General features: G+C 36.4%; 1 protein-coding gene across 1 annotated transcript; it reads right to left on the bottom strand.

The window, feature by feature from the left end:
• Positions 1–380: 380 nt before the first annotated feature.
• Positions 381–18,962, bottom strand: LRRCC1 (leucine rich repeat and coiled-coil centrosomal protein 1). The gene is made up of 19 exons (XM_009086486.4): positions 18,788–18,962; positions 18,500–18,705; positions 18,082–18,147; positions 17,168–17,335; positions 14,634–14,803; positions 14,324–14,533; positions 13,316–13,518; positions 12,453–12,612; positions 11,990–12,138; positions 10,753–10,957; positions 9,037–9,176; positions 7,573–7,774; positions 6,287–6,472; positions 4,956–5,130; positions 4,083–4,246; positions 3,028–3,236; positions 2,713–2,850; positions 1,249–1,384; positions 381–646 (listed from the first exon to the last, which is right to left on the bottom strand). The coding sequence occupies exons 1-19, from the start codon at positions 18,862–18,864 to the stop codon at positions 515–517; spliced, it is 3,096 nt and encodes a 1,031-aa protein (XP_009084734.1). The 5' UTR covers positions 18,865–18,962; the 3' UTR covers positions 381–514.
• Positions 18,963–20,340: the final 1,378 nt, after the last annotated feature.

Here is a 20,340-nt window from a genome sequence, read left to right as displayed (position 1 = left end):
GCACTGGAACAGGTTGTCCAAAAAGGTTGTGAATGCCCCATCTCTGGAAGTATTCAAGGCCAGGTAGGATGGGGCTCTGAGCAACCTGGTCTAGTGGAAACTGTCCCTGCCCATGACTGGGATGTTAGAACTGGATGATCTTTAAGGTCCCTTTCAAAACAAGCCCTTCTGTGATTCAACATTCTTGGTTCTCTCATTACAAGAATCTTTACCTCACTGAAGCAAAGTTTCAAGCTTTTGGCTTAGAACTTTCCAACCTCCTTTTCTCTTATTAAACATGCTAATTCCTAATTTCATATGGTGCTTTTCATCTGTACATGTTTTGACCCATTTTGAAAGCAGTTAAAAATAAACAAAGGTTAGAAATAACTATTTATTATGAAAATAATGTAAAAACATTTGTCTGCTCCCTGAACTATCAAAATATACAACAAAGATAATTTTCTGGAAAACAAGGAAAAGTCCATTGTAGTGGATGAAACTGCTTTTGTAGTATACATTTTTAGTATAAATATTAATAATCTTCAAAGTCTTGTTGAATATCATTCAGTGCATGTGTAAGTCGTCGTATTTTATTTTCCATGGCTTTTTTATTGTTTGCCATTTCTTGCAGAAGCTCCCGCATTTCTTCTTCAACAGAGTAGACCTGAAAGAGCACACAGAGATGAAGCAGAATTCTTGCTTTTCTTAATACACCTAAACCCATATAATCTTGGCAATTTTTAACACTGATAAGCAATGTAAGAGTTATATGCTTATGTTTGAATATGCAATGCATTATTCTTGATACTGGATTCAGAAGCAGATTTTTTTCTTTAAAAAAATGTATTCATCTGCTAGGAGGTAGAAAGTACTGTATCAATACAGAAAACTTACTAAGGAAAAAAGGCACCAGTTGTCATGTCATGTCATGCACTTGCAAGAAGAATGCAGTAGATGACAGAAACACTAGCAGTTAAGGTTGGCATAGGTAGTTAAATGGATTATCTGGCATAGTCATCATTACTCTTGCCTGTATGGATAAGGAAATGTTTAGCTATAGATTCATAAGAGCTGCATAGCATGGAGCTTTACTTTGCTTGAATATAAAACATCACAATCACACAAGTCTAGAGATTTTCTTGCTGTGCAAAGATTGCAAAGTCAGCTTGATAGACTGAAAAAGGAGACTTCCAAGCACCACTCTTGTAGCAGCTGTAGAATAAAAATGCAAATACAATAAATGTGTAAACTGAGTATTAAAATTACTTTTTCATTTGCTGCTTCAATTTGTTTTTCCTTTTCATTTTCCAGGTGCAAGAGTTCTTCCTGATGTGCTGCCAAAACTGACTCAAGTTGTTTTCTGAAGGCATTATCCATTTTATGAAGCTTTTCCACAGCAATCCTAAAAAAATTATTAAAAAAAATCACAGTCCTGCAAACAATTGAAGTATTTCGCTTTGTCCAGTTCTGCCTTTGAGAAAGTTTTAACAACTTAAGCATGAACACCGTTATATATTATTGGCATCAAAAGTGTCCTGTTTGCTCAAGTACAATTTCTAGCTTTATGCACTGTGTTTAGGATCTCTGGCATTCTCTAAGGAGACACATTTAATCACTAGCAAAGGATATGAAGATTAGAGCTTGCTACTGTCAACATGGACAAGAACTCCACCTATTTTCAAACATCTTATGCTTTTGGTTCCCAAGAATTGAATGAACTGTGATATCCTGTGAACAGCCTTTGAGCCTGTGCCTCACGGAAAGAGAAAAGTGTCACCTTCACCGTAAATAAGCTTTTCTTTAACTGCAAGCAAATTCTGCTTGTAAGGGATGATTCTTAAATATGTAGGAACAAAATGCAAGGCAATTTTATACAATTAATCTACAAAAAAATTCTGAAACAAAACAGAATTATTTAGAACAAAATTTTCAGTTCACTTTTAATCTTCAGACAGTTTCAAACCCCAATACTATTGACTGTTTGAGGTGGTTTGTTTGGCTTTTCTGTTATTGTTGTTTGTTGTTGATTTGTTGTGGTCCAGTTTTTTTTCTTTTTATGCAGTCTTATTAACAAGCTGGTATTTTCTCAAGAATAGTTGGGAGGAAGGAAGAAAAACAGGAGAAGGGGGCCAAAGAATAAAGTAAAAATCATCAGTTTAGCAAACTTCTCCATTATTCTAGAAGCATATGAAATAATTTTTCAGATTATGAATACTAGTTTCTGTATCATCTGATATTTAACTATTAACTGATTGAAGAAATTGACAGTAAGAGGAACAAGAAAATACATTTTAAATCTTGCTAATTGTATGGGAAAAGAATGACAGGTAACTTAGAAACAGTCTGTCACAGACTGAAACAGTGATTAACAGACACCAAGTTAGGCAGGAGTGCTGATCTGCTGGAGAGCAGGAAGGCTCTACAGAAGGGATCAGGGCAGGTTGGATTGACAGGATAAAGTTATATATATATAAAATAACCCATATGAGGTTATTTTCAAAGAAAATGGAAATAAAGACATTCAGATGCCCAATGTTGTAACTGAATGCCAATTCCCTAAAGTCACCTCTACAGCAAGAATTCCTTCTAGGCCCAGTTTGTAACTGAGCTCACCAAGTAGTAAAAGGCATTACACTTTCTTTCACCACAGAATCGAGCATTTCTGCAGTTATTAATAGTGCAACTCTACAGTAACTGAACAGTCACAAAATAAACTATTAAAGTGTTCACCTTTGAGTTTGAAGACTTTTATTTCTCTCTTCAATCAGCTTCTTTTCTTTGAAATCAAAGTTCTCCTTCATTTGTTTAACCTGCACCTCCAGCTGGCTTAATAGCTCTCCTTTACCTTGCCACCTTTTTTTCAGTGCACTGAAAATAAAATGCATATACTTACAATGAATGTAAATACCACTTCTTAGGAAGGCAGAAAAGTTTCTCATGCTTCCATTTTTCCACATTTTTGTGGGTTTTAATAGCAAGCAAGAATAACTTCAGAGCAGTGCTGCATACAATGATCCCAAAGAATTAATGATTTGTATATATCACCTGTGAGCATTCTTAATGTCATCAAGTTCTACTTCTTTTTCTTCGAGCAGTTGCTTTAATTCCTCTTTTCTTTCATTTTGCCTTTCTAGTTTTTTCATTAGCTTTTCACATTCAGCAGCTTTTTCATCCAACTGTATTTGAAGCAATTTCTGAGCTTCCCGATTTTCTTCATGGTGTTTTTTAATTTGTTTATCTTTTTCTTGTAAGCCCTTTAGAAGATAAATATTTTAGAACACACAAACTCCCTTAACTTTATTGTTATCACTTAAGAGTATGTGTTTAGTCTACGATGGAATAAAAGCAGAGAACAACATAAAAGTTTACTCTTCTGATTGTATGAAGAACACTTAGTAAAGTGATAGTCAGTTACTTAATCTTCATCTGAAAGAAGTCTGAATTTAAAAAAAATCATCAAAACATAAATCTGAAGTTGAAAGCAAGATAAGAAAGAAGTTATTTTGAACTGTTATTCTACATAAGAGTTGGATAAACAACTTATATGTAAGTCACTGAGCTCACAATCTGTGTAACAATGACCTTTGCATCTAACTTTGACATAACATGCTATAAAACTTTGATTATTAAGATAAAGTTTTAAGTCTCTAAATGAGACACGTAATTATTGGGACAAAACATATTCTGCTGCCAAAATACTGTTTTACAGGAAAAATAAAACATATTTATGTTATAAAATAAATGTGACACAAACTTTTAAAAATTATTTTTTCCTTTTAAACACTGAAGAATTATGCTATCCTTGTTTCACCTCAAAAACATTATCAAGAATAAACTGAAGCAAGTCAAAGAGAAGAAAGTCTAAGTAAAGTACTTAAATATGGTTCAATGAGAGATTCAAAGTAGTATCACTGTGCATCTATTTAATAAAAAGCCCTCTTCTGCTCTCAGTGAAATGAATTGCCACTGACAGCCTGATTGTGATTTGTGAGTCAAAAAACTGCAAGTGCAGATGCAGCTTTTATCAAAGGGTTTGTGATAGCTAAAATTAAGACTTCCAGTGAAAATTAGGCACACAAATTGTCAGATATGGCACTTACTTCTTTTAGTCTCCTAATTGTTTCTGTCTGATCATCCACTATTTTGTTTTTAATTTTTATGGTATCACTGTCCTGTTCCTTTTGCTTTTTTAACATGTCAATCTCATTTGTTAATACTTCAATTTTTGCCTCCAGTTTCCCCCGATCTTGTGCAAGATGAGCTCCTGGACAAAACAGGATATTCACATTACAGCAACTCATTTCATAGATAATTTCAAGATGAGGAATGTTGGGAGATTGGACTGAGGGAGGCGAAGATAAGAACCTTACAAACCAAAGGTTTGCCTGTTTTCCCACTGTGGGGATTTAATCTGTGGGTAAGTAACACTTAAGAGAAAATGAAGAACTGAAGGCCTTCTGTTATATTCTTTTTGAAAACTTCTCTGAAAAATAGTTAACAATTTTTACAGACCACTAAAGACCACAAGGTGGTGCTGAATCACAGGAATAGAGAAAAATTAAAAATGCCCAAACTTTTTTTCTCCCAGCATTTAACACTCTTTTAAGATATATACTGAAATATCCATATTAGATTTCCCTCCTAGACAAGAAGTATTACATAATATTATTTACAGATCCTTGCTTTTCTAGTTTCATGTTTAAAAGTTCTTTGTAAAACTTCATGGCATTTTCACATTTTCAGGAAACAGATAAACTGTATTCACAGCTGACTCCCACAACTGCTGTTACAGATCCTGTATCAGCCCATGTGCCACAGAAAATTTTTTTTTTTTGCACATCATCTTTAACACTGGATAAGATCAGGAAGGCATCCAAGGACCATGATTAAAACTCTATTGGAGTGTTTTTTTGGAACATAAGATATTGAACACCATTTTTTTTTCTGCAAAAGAAAAAACCCCACTATTTTACCCTGTTCTGCCAACTCCTGCCCCCATATTTTTCTTTCCATTTTTAATCCATCAATCACAGATTCCTGGGCTGTCAGCTGGGAAATAAGTTTTACATTTTCCTTTTTTAGAAGTTCAACTTGAACAGCCTTTTGTTTGTCCTCCTCAATCACAGTTTCAAGTTCTCCAGTTCGACACTGTATGAACAAACATTGGGAAAAGACCGTAAGATAATTTAAAACAATATGTAAAATTTCAAATCAATACTAAGTGGTTAGGAAAATATTCCTTATATACACCAAATTAAGTAAACTGAGAAATATTCTGCTTGCATTCAAGGCTCTATCTGCATCTCATTCCAGCTGTGAAACACAAATGTTTCCTTCAAATAGACTTACTTACTTCAATCCCAGAAAACTGTAAAGCTGACTTCTAAATACCCACTCTAAATTAATAATGTCATCATAAAAACCTGTTTAGAATTATAAATGCACAAGTCAAGAAAAGCAAAAGATATTGCACAAATGATAAATATGTATCTTCAATTATCCAAGCTACATTTTGTTTTGCAGATTACAGCTATTTAATATAGGAATTTTTCAATTTTGTTCTTAAAAGCATCACTGACTGGCAGAATCGTATTCTGTACAACAACAAAATGTTCAGGCACCATAACAACAACAACAACAACAACAACAACATGTAGAGGGGAGATTAGAACCCCAGCTGTGCAGGGGTTGTACTCCACCCAAGTTTTAGCACAAAGCCAGACTGGATCAGATAACCATTCAAAAGTTACGTCCTTTAAATTTAAAAAAATTATTTACAGATAATAGAATAGTACTAGATTATGTTACCACAAAGCAACTGTGCCCAGAGTATTTAAGATTAAAATCTGACACTTAGTAGATAATGAATAATACTTCTAATATTATACAAGTAGGAGATACTAAGCTGCTAATAACTACACTGCATTATTTGTTCAATTACAGTTTTACTTCATACAAGCGACCAGTGCAGGAGCATGTTCCATTTCTTTGAATTTATAAGGGATCAGTGCTATTAATGTAGTTTTGATTGACCAACTGGTATATAAAAACTGCTACTGGTCGCAGGGCAAGGAGTCCACTTTCCAAAGCATGATTGAGTCAACATTTTTCTATATGGGGAGCAGTGATTGTGAGAAACAGAAGTGCAAGATGCAAGAATAAAGACTGATGTACACTACAGCGTCTTAGTGTAATAGGAAACCTGTGTGTTTTAGTTAATCAAGCTTGTATGGAATCATTAACTTTTAGAGATGAAATATGACAAAAAATATTCTATGTAGTTGAAATGTTTTGAAGCAAATACCTTTAGGTTTGCTGTAGCTTCTTCATTTGATTTTGTTAATTCTGCAATTTTTGCTTTCTGTTCTTCAACTAAATTTGTCAGGTCTTGGATCAGACTTGCCATGTCTTTTTCCCTTTGTTCCAACTCAAACAGGGCTTGTTTGTATTCAACTAGATCAGCAGAAGCTTTTTCAAACCCCTGTTTTACCTAAAATTTTATAAGACAAGACTTGAAAAATCCTAACATTTGGAAAAAAATGTGCATATATAAACATAAATGACATTTGATTTTCAAGTGAAGACACAGAAATTCATCAGCTCTACAGGAAACCAGTGAATATCTGAAACCGGTTTTCTCCTGGTTTGTTCATGAAACAACAACTTGAAAAACTGGTTCTACCCAGCTGCGTACGTGTGAAAAATCCCCAAACCCAACAAAACATAACAAAAACCCCCAAACAAACAAAAAACCACGCCCAACACACAGGACAAAAAAAAAAAAAATCATGAGTGGATGGGAAGCAGAGCAGAAAAACCATACTTGGGAGCTAAAAACAATGGCTTGATTTAATCTCATTGTTAAAATTGACATTAAAATCGCAAAAGGACGACGAAGTTAATTCAAGCCTTTTTTTATTCAAACAGAAAGATTTGAAGGGCAAAACCCCTGTCCTTTCTTTACCCTCTTCTCCCATCTATTTAAAACTTATTTAAAACAAAGAAAACCAAGTTTAAGGTGAAGAACTGAATATTTTATTTAACATATAAAAAACTAAATACTAGCCACAGAAATAAATTTCTTGAGGAATTTAGCGAGCAAGCTTTGAATTTGAGTTTCAAAATATATATCCAAAATTCAGTTTTGAAAATTTACACAATAAGGAACTATATTACTAAATATACTTGTATATATATATATTTAACAATAAGGTTATCAAAACACAAACCAATAAAGAGGTTTTACTGTCATTGAATATATTCTAATTAAAGGCCAACATATTTTAAAAGAAATTAATAACATCAGACAGAAGAGGTTTTTAAAATTTCTTTTGATTAAGTTCTACATATGAACAAAAATGTTGGGGTTTTTGCATGCTGACTTGGCATTTGCTGTCATTGTTCTAATCACTGATATTTCAAACCCTTCTACCAGTATTCTTGCATGAATCCTTGGAGTAAAGATCATAGGGATAAAAAACCAACCCAACAAAACACCAAAAAACCATGCCCAGAATATCCACCTGAACCCAAGACACTGAGGAGAACTACAACCCCATCTAGCGTGAGATGTAATGTTCTTACTCTTACCTCTTTAAACCTTTTTGCTTCGATAGTTAAAGCTAAACGAAATTCATCTTCTAACTCTCTGTACTTCTGGTTTGACATGTTAATTTTCTCCTGCAATTCTTTAACATGCTGTTCATGCCTCTGCTCCTCTTTAGCCACTACTTTTGACAAAGCATCTTGAAATTCAGGTCCATTTAAAGCAATTCGGGTTCCAAGTTCTTTCCTGAAATTACCAAGCATACACTTGAGACATGAACTGCAGAATCTCACAATGCTATTTTAATTCCTTTCCTTGGTCTTACTGAACAAGGATAATGAATTATATAATAAATGGGATAAATTCCTTCATCTCACAGACAACCTTCAGTCTTCTCTGAAAATGGCCCTAGCATGAGGAAAATTCTGTTGACTACTGCTAAAACACCCAAAGGAATATCCTTACTTTTTAATTCAAACATTTGTAGAAATTATGAAATTGTGCTTTTGCTGTGATTTAGCACTTGTATGCTTTGCTGTTAACAAATATCTGGAAGTGATAATGGAATCAGAGAAAAGCCTTTACAGCCAGACACCCTCTTCTGCAGTCAGTCATTCCTTTCATCCTCACCCAACAACTGCTGCTATTCACTCAGACCCAAAACCTGAAAAGCAGCAGCAACAGGGACCTAAAAGGACAATGTTGAAGCAAATGTACATTCTGCTTCATCACTACTCTGTTTATCTACTTTAAAGCAAAAAATATAAAATAAAATATCCACTGTCCTTCACATTATATATTTTGGAGCTTTATTAAGTAATTATTCAAAGTTCTCAAAATAAAGCTGTAAGATTCTTCCCATCTAAACCTGCCATTTTCTTGGTAACTGAATACATTTTCCCTTGTACAATTTAGCAAATTTAACCAGCCTATTTTATTTATAACCTTCCTTATATAATACTATACCTCATGGTATTCTTGATATAGTTTTTACACATATTTGATTGTATTAGCTGAACACCACAAGACTTAGCCTCAAGTATTCTCCAAAAAAGGGAAAATTTCAAAGAGGAAAGCAGGCAAGTAACTCACATTCTACCCAACAAGCAAGTTTCTGCAGAGGCTGCAGAACACTTTGTGTTATTGCAGCATATGCAGCTCTTCAGTCAGTAATTCAAATTAATTTTTATTTTTATCTGATTATTCTTGGATTACAGATCAAGTGTTTAAAATAAAGAATTTGGCCATATTATAAGAGAAAAACCTTTCACATTAAAGGCTGGAAGTTGCCCACACGAACTTATGAGTCAGGAATCTACAAGATATTCATAAATGAGCAAGAAAATGTGTAGGAAGTTTCACAATGACCATCTCTCCCACTAATCAAAAAAACCCAAAACAAACCAAACCTGGACAAAAACCCATTTGTACTTTAGAAGGCATTTAAAAAACCATGTTGGCAACACAAGCATCTCTATTAACTTGTGAGAAGAAAATAATGAGCATACCTCTGCTCTTGCTCTCTTAATACAAGAAGCTCATGGAGTTGTTTTACCTTCTCCTTCTGTTGTCGGACAGATATTCGAAGTAATTGTACTTCTCTTTCATTTGCTGATGCTTTAAGCTCTGCTTCTTGCACCTGTTTCATCTGTGTCATAAAGACAAGAGCAAGGTTTTCTTAAAACTGTAATCTAATTGTCATGCTTTATACTAGAACACAAAGGAACAGGTGCCTTCTAAGAGTTCTTTGTTTGGGGTTTTTTGTTTGATTTTGTTTTGGTTTTTTTTTAATATATTGTAACACTTGAAGAAATTTAAGATAAGATGTTTAAAATAAAACTTAACTTCCTACAACTCAAAAAACAACCTTGATAAAGAACCAAGGGCATTTACTTAATTCGTAAAGAACTTCAAGGTATCCTGCAGAAGTGGAAGAAGTGCATTGGCAGAACAATTTCTGCAATTAGATACTCTTTTATTGTTGTACTTGTATTAGTTTCAAACAAAACATTTTTAGATGTATTCAATATCAACTTCATTTTTTAAACACTCCACTTTTGTCAAAATCTCCATCTTTCTGATTTGTACAGTTTAGAGCTGTAGAAATTGAAAAAATTTAGTTTAGAGCTGCTGAACAGAGCTGTTTTCTAATGATTTTACAAAAATGTAGAATCGGTATAAACACCAGATGGCATACTCCACTTTTTCGATGCAAGCTTTTATGAGTAATTCCATTTTATAGACTTAAGTCTTTTAAATACAAAACTCTTTTTGATTCAACATGAAGAAAAGAGATTTGAAAAAAAGTTATAAAAAAAGGGTTGATTACTCATTAAATGGTAATTCAAAATCAGGACAATTCAGAAGGCTCAGTTTTTATGTTCTACATATTAGGCCTTTTCATGAAAAATTTAATGAGTAACTTTTAGACACATCACACTGTATTCTTTTGATTTGTGGAAGAAGTGAAGCAATTCTCTCCTAAACTGAAGCACTTTAAAATGTCAAGCAAGAACACATTTTGACAAAAATGTCAAGGAAGAACAAGGGAACAGGGTACACATTTAGATGCATAGTAAACTTACTCATCTTGAATCCCTTGAAGAAGTCATCTAGTAATGCTGACTGAAGGCCTCAAACAGTGGTGGCTACGTGGAGTAACCATAATTTACCACTGAAAGTAATTGCTGGGACAATGAGAAAGCTCTATGAAATATTCTAGAATTTCTTAATCTTGGAATTGATAAAATAGGCCAAAGGTATATTAAATCTGAACATTCAAAAAGAGGTTTTAGTTTTGAGAGCATCATGATTATTCTTTGAAACATAATTATTAGGAGTATTTGCTGCAGGATCTTAAGGACAGGAAAAAAGACCTTCCCTTAATAAAAACCATCCCAGTAGTTAGATGTCTGTTGATTTTAGCAACTTTAAAAACTTGTCTTTATCACTCTATGTTTTTAGAAAATATCAACTCTCAGTGTTAAGTACATAGGACTTTTTCTCCTTTATCTTAAGGCCACCATAAAATTTATATTTATAAAATACATTAACTGACAATTAAAATGGATACCTGTTATTAACTGCTACTATGCAGAAAAAAAGCCCCAGGTTTTATTTTGGAAAACTCAGACTCAATACTGGTAAAATCTAGTATTTCTTAGTATTCAGGACTGGTAGCCACCGTGTTGCCGCTGCGTTATTTACTCATGAAAAATATTTACCTCGGCTGCTCGCTGCTGCAACCTCTGTGTCTCCATCTTGGACAGGGTTTCTTCTAAAGCTCGCATGGCCTTCTGATATTCTGCTTCTTTATTTCTTGCCTGATTTAGCTCATTAGTAAGTCTTTCAGTTTCACCTTTCAACTGTTGGACATCTGCTTGCAGTCTTGCTTTGGCATCTCTCTCTTTCAATATCAATTCCTTTAACCTGAGAATAAACTCAGTAAAGTTGTATTAGAAATGCTTTACTTGTAAGTTTCATGCCAAATACACAGAGAAAAAGGCATTAGTAGCTGTTGTAGCTACACATCTTGTTTTTTACTGTGTTTTACTATTAATAGTACTGTCATAGAAAGCTGTTTAAAGAGACATAAACTATTAATTAAGTCATGTGTAGCATTACTATATGGAGATTCATTTAGAAAAAAACTGAAATGGAGACAACCTCATAGATAGATCTTTTAGGATATAACATTGCAGCATTACTTTGCTTTACAGGAACATAATACACCTCTTATAGAGACGGTATAAATGTAGATGGGTATAAAACAAAGGTTGAAACTGACCCTAAAACAAAAAGGGAAAAAAGGGAAATATTCAGAGTCAATCATGGATGGCAACTCAGGAAGCACATGGCTTAGTTTTTACTAAAAGAAAGAAAATGCGGCTTTGATAAATACAATACAGTTAAGAAAAAGCCAAATGGAGCAGACAACTCCAAAAATAAGGAGATCTTTAAAAAAAAAAGGCTGCTGCTCAGAACACACAAGGATGGTGTCAGCCACCTCTCTGAAGATGTGCTAGGCCTGCCCTGCACAAGACATGGCCTATGGGCCAACTCTAGCCTGCCAGAAACATTTTTGTTCTTATGTGCTGCACAGAAAAAAACAAAGAACTCTCTAGGTGTATGCAGAAAGGGAGACGGGGACACAAAAGGCAGAAGTATCATATGGAAGAGCTACTAGAAGCTTGAACTGAAGGTATAGTTATGATATAGGTTGTTTGGAAAGTAATGGCTAGAAATGGAGAAAGTGGCATACTGATACTGTTCTATGACAAGAACAGAAAGAAAGCTGCAGAAGGGAATTTCACTAGGTAATACTGAGAGAAATTCTAGCACTACTTCTTGATGCCTTATTTTCTAAGTATATTGTTTAAAGCTGTCATTGTTTCTTAAGCTTACAGAATGAATTATTGGAAACTAAAAACTTTTACAAACTCTATAGCATTATTTCCTTACCTGTCTCTAGTGAATAAAGCCATACTCTGAATATTCTTTTCTTCTTTTGCATGCTTCTGTAGCTCACTGACATGCTCTAATAATTTCTTCTCTGCTTGCTCTGCTTTCCACCTCCTTTCTTTCTCCTGATCCAGTTCTTGAATTAGAGCCTTAGCAAGAATGTGATAAGCATCAACTTACTAGGAAACATTCAAACATAGCCAAAAATAATAAACAATATTTAAAACTGTAGAACAAGACTTTTTTGTCTTTCTGGAATTCAGAAGAAAGTGCAAGTGACCAGACCAAAAACTCCCATAAAAGTGAAATAAAATACATCCTCTTCCAGCTGGCACTACAATGCAGATATTTTTATAATATCTACATGCAATTGTTCTGGTCACCTCCAGTTTTAGTTTAACCATGAGATGTATGTTTGGCTTCAGATGACAACATATTTAACTTGACATGATGCAAAACCTACTCGGTATGTTGAGTCCTCTACGTGATTTGAATTACATTCTTCTACTTTTTCCATATTGCTCTGTCTTCCAGTTAGTATTTCAGCTTTTCTTCCCACTACTTTAAAATTAGAGTCATTCTCTCTGGAGCACGGACACTTTGAGGAACTCTTCTTCTCTTCCCTATATGCAGAGTTTAAAGAGTAACAGTGGGTTCAGACACTTTTAAATGAAAAAACTTTACAGTTTAGTGCAGCAGCTAAATACTAGAGAGTTCAAAACCATTTAGAAAATAATTTGCAATCAGACCACAGAAACAGCTAAATTCAAATATTCAGCTCTAAAAAGATACTTACAACTAGCAGATGCTACTTAAAAGCATCTCATGATCACATAGACACAAAATAATTTTAGAAGAGTAGACTAGCTGTAGAGCTGAAGTGGCTGAACAAATATATTCCAATTTGTATTGTCTTCTAATCATCACTTCTAATATTTACCAGACAAAACAAATAAATCACTATGGCATCCTCAGCTTCATCAAAGATATATACTCTTGACCATTGTTCTGACACCATTAATCTTTTAATTATCAGTTCCATCTGTGGAGAATTCTTTTGCCACCACAATTTAAAACAAAGATGGAAACATAAACTGTTAGGATTTTGAAAGTGTTTGTTTTGGAATCTTCAGTTCAATTTCCTTCTCACCCAAAGAAAGAAACAACTGAAGGAAGCCTCAGTAGCTGCTCATTTCAGGGTACTATTAATTGGCTTGATTTACTCAACCTACCACTTTCAGTGAAATGTTTCAAGTTAAAACTATGTTCAAGCTGCCAATATTCAGTTCAATTAATTTTGGCTTGATACAGTAAACACTGAGATACCTGTCAGTAATTTTCTTCTTTAGATGACTTGCATGACCTTTTGTAGATAAGGCAGTTTTACGGTAAGTGGGGATCTTGCTTCCTTTCATGACCTTTCTGTTGTTCTCTTTTCCACTCTCATTTTCACTCTCAGAAGTTGGATCTGTGTCTCTCTTAGCTTTGAGAGCGCTTGGAGCAGCTTCCTGTCTTGAACTATCAGACACCTAAGAAGAGATCAAAGTTTTAGATATAAATTTTACAGTTTCTGATTGGCTAACACATATTCAGGTGCAATTTTTTAAAAAGTTCACACAAAATAATTTTGACAAAAACTAAACAATTGCTTCCCTCCTTGCTGAAATATTTTATTGTTTTAAAGCTAAAGTAAACCCAGAATGCTTGAGAACATATAGTTGTTTCCTTTTGAAATACCTGAAGTTTGGTAAAATCCTTAGGCAGTTGGGGAAAAATGTAAAACAAACAGAGCACGTAAAACCAAAACAGCCTTGCAAACACCAGTACCAATCAAACCTGAGAAACTTATGTTATCTATGTTAACAACACAAACTATAATACGTGACAAGCATATCAGACAAAGTTGACCTATTGGTGAAATTAATTTTCACCAACTGTATAATCCAGGCACTTTGGTGCATTTCAAGTTTTACTCTGGTTCAGGTAGTACATGGATGGTTTCAGGATTTAAAAAAAAAAACGAAACATTGAAAAGAATTTTCTAATACAACATGGTATGTTGTATGGGAATAGCTCTGCTATTCCCATACACTATGGTTTTTGTTCTGTATGGAATGATTCATGATACAAAGTGCAATCTTCAGTTTTAAAGACTTGGTTTTTATTTTATTCCCAGCTTCTCAAAATGATTAAGAACACATTAGCACAGTCAGCCCATAATACCAGTAGAAATGCTCTAGACTGGTTCAGCAAATTTTTCATTATCAGAAAGGCGCACCTTATCTTACAAACAAAACTTGCTGTGCAATCACAGTAATAAAAAAAAAAAATCACCTTTTCCATTATCTGTAAAATCTGATCTTCTATTTTTTTAATCCTCATCTCACTGTGTATTTTTTCCAGCTGGGTCTTCTCGGGTTCAGAAGATGAGACAAGCTCTGTGGAGGAGCTGGTGGCACCTTGCACTGGTATCCTTGAACGCTGCCGAAACTGAGCCAGCGCCTGGTCGATGTGAGGTGTCGCCAAGGGTAAGGTAACATTGTTCTATCAGAAAAAACAACAACTCTTGTAGCATTAATATGCTGCATGCAATATAAAAATAGAATGTGTCAGTTTTACAACTAGGACACACAAACTGTGGCACCTGATCTCGGGTGGAAGGGCACCCAGATGAAACCAAAGATCCCAAAATGTCTTCTAAACACTGCAAATCTGAACAGTTTTCTTCTGCCAGGTCCACTGGTTCACCAGAAATATTTCTTCCATCTAGAGCTGTTAGCTGGGGCAATGACTGAAGAACAGTTTCTCTATAACCTTGAGAAGAAGATCACATTTAAATTGAAATCAACCTTCCAAAGAGGCCTGGTGTAATTTATGTACCTCATCATCTTAAATGATTTATTGCATTTTTAATGTAATAAAAAAGTAGTAAGTTATTTACCATTGTCTCGTCTTTCCCCTCCCAAGGCTTTCAACAGACAACATTACAAATTAAATCAACTGGGAAGCTGCCTGCCTAGTCCTGATCTACACAGGGATTTCCCAGCCACCATCAGCACACTGCAATTGCACAGACAACCTTTCAACATCAGCCTACTGCACCCAAACAGTTTTACCAAGTGGAAGAGTAGATGAATGTAATGGGTAGAAGGGTGAAGGGTAGATGAATGAAAAGCAAGTTCTGAAAGGGCTTAGACAACTTCATCCTTTGTAAGTTGTTGCTTTCTCTTGAGCTACAAGTGGCTACTGGGGATATTTCTCCTCAGAGACACCTTCAGCTCGCAAGCAGTTACTATTAAGCACTCGAGATAGGCCCATGCAAAGCAGAACTCAGTTTACCTCTAGTAGAAAAGTCCAAGCGATAGTGAAGAGGAAGAGAGTGTGTTCTGCCGGAGAGTTAAATCCAGAGTTTATTCCAAGGTATTACAGTTCCGAATCTCAGTACTGCTCCGAACAGACGCCGACCAAAAGCCGCAACGCCTTTTAAGCTCACAGGAAGGTGGGGGGGGAGGACAGGTGAGCCACCAACCAGGTGGGAGGGGGAGGGTCTCAGGGAACAATGACATCTGGACAGGCCAATGACCGCTGGCCTGAAGGGCATCTTTTGAACTTACTGGGCAGGAGACAGGCAAGGAGGAAGTAGTCACAGCTGAGGGGAAGAACCTAGCTTTACACCACAACAGTAAGTGAATGAAGTAAGGAGTTATAAAATTGTAAAACACTGAAGTTAGCACTTTTAATTTATTAAAATTTGGGCTGCTGAACACTGCAGTTTTGAAAGTGCCACCAAAGACACAGATATGAAGACGTACGTAAATCCTTGCAGAAGAAAACTAGTGGCATTTTCTAAGTTAATCAGGCAAGTTTAATAGTCTTGTTACTGTTTCTGTAGTGCTTGAATGTACTTGCAAAACATGCTGAGTGTATTTAAAAACATTACTTAAAACTTTGGCTTTTCTCAGTAACACCTGGCGTTTCTTTCTAACTGAACATACATTACACCTGTATCAATTATATGCTCATGATATGATTGCTGTTTTGTATGGTTGTAATTCCTACTGTCTTACTCTTTGAAACTACCTTTAAACTCTTGCAAAAGCATCAATCCTCCACTTCCACATTCCTGTAAGAGATTTTCCTCTCTTACACAGAAAATAAAAAAAAAACCTACACCAATATAAAATGCTACAATTTAACTTGTTTGAATTTAGATGTTTTAATGAACTGTAACATTTTAATGGCCTGAAAAACCTACCCCCAAACCAGAAGCTCAGATGCAACTGAAAGTGATGCATCCACATGCATTCTCCAATTTGTCTCCAAGCTGCCTAGTGAAACACCTGACGCCTATTTGGATGACAATGCTAATTACTGCAGAGTATCCTAGAGTCTGTCACTGCTAACCAAAGTAGGGGGAAAAAGAAGGAAAAGCTAACTTACTTATCTTCCTCTTGTGGTCTCTAGCAGTAGCAGACTTCCTATTTCCTGTGCCTGCCTTCTGCCTAAAAGTTCAGTTTCTCTACATACGTTCTTTGAATTCTCCACCTTTCCAGCTTATAATATTAATACTCCTGTCCTTTCACTAGACCATGTAGCTCAGAGCCCCATCCAACCTGTCCTTGAAGACTTCCAGGGATGGGGTATCCACAACCACTCTAGGCAACCTGTTCCAGTGCCTTACCACCATTCACAGTAAAGAATTTTTCCCTACTATCTAATCTAAACCTACTCCAGTTTGAAGCCTTTCCTCCTTGTCCTGTCACTACATGCCCTTGGAAAGAGTCTCTCTGCTTCCTTCTTTTAGACTCCTCTCAGGTACTGCAATGAGGTCACCCTGAAGCCTTGTCTTCTCCAGGCTGAACAATCCCAATTCTCTCAGCCTTTCCTCATAGGAGAGGTGCTCCAACACTCTAATCATGGTGGGGGCCCTCCTTTGGGCTCACAAGTGAAAATGTTGAACCTTATCAAAGTGTACCATTTACAATTTTGATAATAATTTTGCTGTTGGGAAAAAAAGGATTTTTTAAAATGGAAAAATAATTCATTTTGACAGAATTTGGATTTCTGCAGGCTGGTCAGTTTATGAATGAATTTGCAAGCTTCAGAAAATGGTTCACAGCTTAAAGGAAATCACTGAGCTAATGAGCACAAATTATCTACTTAAGATCAGATCCATACCTGCTATGTGACAAACTGGATTGGCTTTTCCGTTTCTTTCCAGCGTGAGGTTTGTCAAACAGCACAGCCCCTTCATGCACTGAAGCAAGTGATTAATATTGCTTACACAGTTGCTGTGAAGGTCAATGTGGCTAATCTTATGTCTGGTTCCATGAAGAGATCGAAATCCTGGAAATTTCAGGGGAAAAAACCCAAACAACCACAAAGTAATGTTTTCTGCTACAGTCCTAGACTACAGGGTTTAGAACAAACAGCATCTTGTTGAAAAATATTCAGTAAATAATATATCATAACTAGAAATGAGAGAACAACTCTTGCTCCATATCCTTGTCTACATGTTAATTACCTATGCCACTCTACCCAAAGTACAACACTTAAGCTACTTATGTGAGCTAACTTTAAAGAAACAGATTAATCACTGGCTGTTAAAAAGCATGTAAAAATAAACCTTTTCCTTCAAGTTTCATTTTATAACACAAGCTCACTAACAAAATTGTTACCAATGTTCTTTTAATTTTCCATTACAAGTTCTCTTGATTTTGTAGCATGAAATCATAAGAACTGACCATTTCAACTGAGATATACAAGAGAATTTCCATATCATATGTAAAGCTGCATTTTTGTTCTATTAAAAGATATAAATATTTTGGAAGTAAGTCTGAAATGTTTACTGTACTACTTTCTGAACAAATTTGGCCTCACCAAACACAGAAGAATAAACTCCAGTTCAGAACAATCTTTGGTGTTAAAAACTTTAAAGCTGAGAAGAGCAGCAATAGCCACCTGTATTAGAATTATTCATTGAATTGGCACTTGAAGTGCTAGAAACTTCTCAAAATACACTTGGTCAAGTTTTTTAAATTTAAAGTGAGTCAAATGCTTTGTAGTGCACAGCACATGGCAGCATCACTTACCAGAGAGATCATGTATGCGATTATATGACAAGTTCAGCATAGTTAAATTAAAGAGTTTTTCCAGTCCTAAACAACATGAGGAAAAAAAAAAAAAAAGTAGGATTTTCAGAAGAATGCTCTGCTTTCATCAAATTCAAAGTTTGCAAAGTGAACCTTTAAAGATCCTAACTACGAATTATGACTATAATCATTATAAAAATCATGGTGTTTTTCTAAATTAAGGCATTTTTGCTATGATAAGGCTTACGAAGACTATACATACTCATGTTAAAATTTACTTTATAAAATGGTTAGCATACAAACGCATACTAACTCGGTTTAACCTTAATTATATGCAAACATTCCAGAAGTAAACATTAAAACGACTCTTAGAAAACCTTCGTAACTTGCTAAATGGACAGAAATAAACATTGCAAACCCTCCACTTTGGTTAGTAGGTTGCAGGACAAGCTCAGGGTGCGCAGCTTAGCCAGGGAACCGAGCCCCTCGATGCGGCTGATCTGGTTTGATGACAGATCCAAGTGCTGCAGATTCCGGAGGTGGTCGAGCCCTTGGATCCTGGCGATGAGGTTACAGTGGGCGTTGAGCGTGTGCAGGTCCGAACTCAGGGACACATCCCTCAGGCTGCGGAGAGAGGAGACCACCGTCAGCCGGCAGCTCGGCCCGGCGCCGCGGCCTCCCCTCTCCCCGGCTCGCCCGTACTCACCTCTTAACGCCCTTATCCATGAGGCTGAGCTCGCCGGGGATGCCCGCCATCCCGCCGGGCCCCCGCGCTGACCGCATCTCGCTTCAATGCTCCCTCGTCTCCCACGGCAGCAATGCCCGCCTTAGGCCGGGACAAAACGCCTCACGGCGCCGCCGCCGCCGCGCTCCACGCCGGCCGCGTCCCGCTCCCGCCGGGCCGCGGGGAGGCGGCGCTGCCGGAGCCCGCGGGGCAGCGAGGGACGAGCTCCGTGCCTCCGCTGCGCTCCCTCCCGCCCTCCTGCCGCTCTCCTGCCGGTTGCCGCCGCTCTCCTGCCGCTCTCCTGCCACTCCCTGCAGCTTCCTGCCATGGGCCCAGGAAAGGGCCGGGTTTAGAGACCGGACGGCTTTGCTCTCTTCTGGAGGGGGCGCGCGGGAGACTGTGGTGTCTTTTAGAACTCACCCGGTGTTAAGAGTGTCACAGAATCACAGAATATCCTGAGACGGAAGGAACACACAGGGATCATGGATGGCCATCCCCAGGAGGCGCACCGTGTGCCTGAGAGCACCGTGCAACTCTCAGGCCTGGAACTGTGACCACCTACCTGGGGAGCCTGATCCCGTTCCCAACCACCAAGGGCTCATGTCAGTGAGGTTTTCTGAGATTAGGCAGCTTTGTCAGAAGTAAAAAATCCTTACTAGTATAGTATGCTGTTTGGGAGATTCTGTGAATGCCTTTTTTGTACTAGAAATCACATGCTAGGATGATCAGTGAAAAAAGTTGCATCTGTACTTTAGGATTCCATTGAGTGTAACAATGATGTGTTCTAAGGTAGTGATCCAAATCCAGCTGTACATGGCAGAATACAGGGAGTTGGAAGATTGCTGGATATCAAATAATATGTGTGCATTCACAGAGAAGGGGACTCGGAAAATAAAACAAGAAATTACTTATTTTAACCATGTAAAACATATGGCATGCTGAATTTCCCAATCATGAATACTAGGTAATTAATATTTTAATTATTATTAATTTTAATAATGCATTGTAAATTCATAAATGCATACTACAATTTATGAAATTAATAAATGCAATTTAAAATGTATTCCAGTTTTAGTAAGTAGATGTGTGCTTCTTGTAGAACTACAATTTTTGTAGTCTGTAAGGTGAAAGTAAAGAGTACTGCAGGGATTTGGAGAAAATGGAAGAATTTTCTTGTGATTAGAGGCTGCTCTGGGGCTGTAGATTCTGCCACTGACCATGCTGCAAAGCTTCTGTGTGGTGAAGGAAACCCACTTGAGGTCATTGAAACAAAAGAACAGTCTGTGCACGTGCCTGTTTTAGCCAAAGGTTTCTTACTTGATGGCATATTATATAAATTAATTTTCAGATTAATTTATTTTGTATTTGAGTGGGAATCCTGCTGTTCAAGACTGGTGTGAACCACTGTGTCTTTCAAGTTGGCCTCTGTAAAAGCATGAGTTTTGTTCACTGCACTTCTGAGCTTTGACCTGCAGGACAAAACTGGTTCTGCAACTTGACTGACAAAAAGTAAGAACTTCACAGTTGTGAGTTTG

The sequence above is a fragment of the Serinus canaria genome, chromosome 2 (assembly GCF_022539315.1).
Source record: "Serinus canaria isolate serCan28SL12 chromosome 2, serCan2020, whole genome shotgun sequence".
NCBI lineage: Eukaryota > Metazoa > Chordata > Aves > Passeriformes > Fringillidae > Serinus > Serinus canaria.
The sequence above is the reverse complement of the archived record's forward strand: the minus strand, read 5'-3'. Positions and strand labels throughout refer to the sequence as shown.

Bases quoted from the DNA above. Each gene is read 5' to 3' on its own strand.
- LRRCC1 (XM_009086486.4), bottom strand. From the start codon at position 18,864: ATGCGGTCAGCGCGGGGGCCCGGCGGGATGGCGGGCATCCCCGGCGAG. The intron at 4,247-4,955 runs GTAAAATAGTGG...TGTTTTGTCCAG, and splicing joins GCAGGAGTTGGCAGAACAGG to GAGCTCATCTTGCACAAGAT. The intron at 2,851-3,027 runs GTGATATATACA...TTTTATTTTCAG, and splicing joins GACATTAAGAATGCTCACAG to TGCACTGAAAAAAAGGTGGC.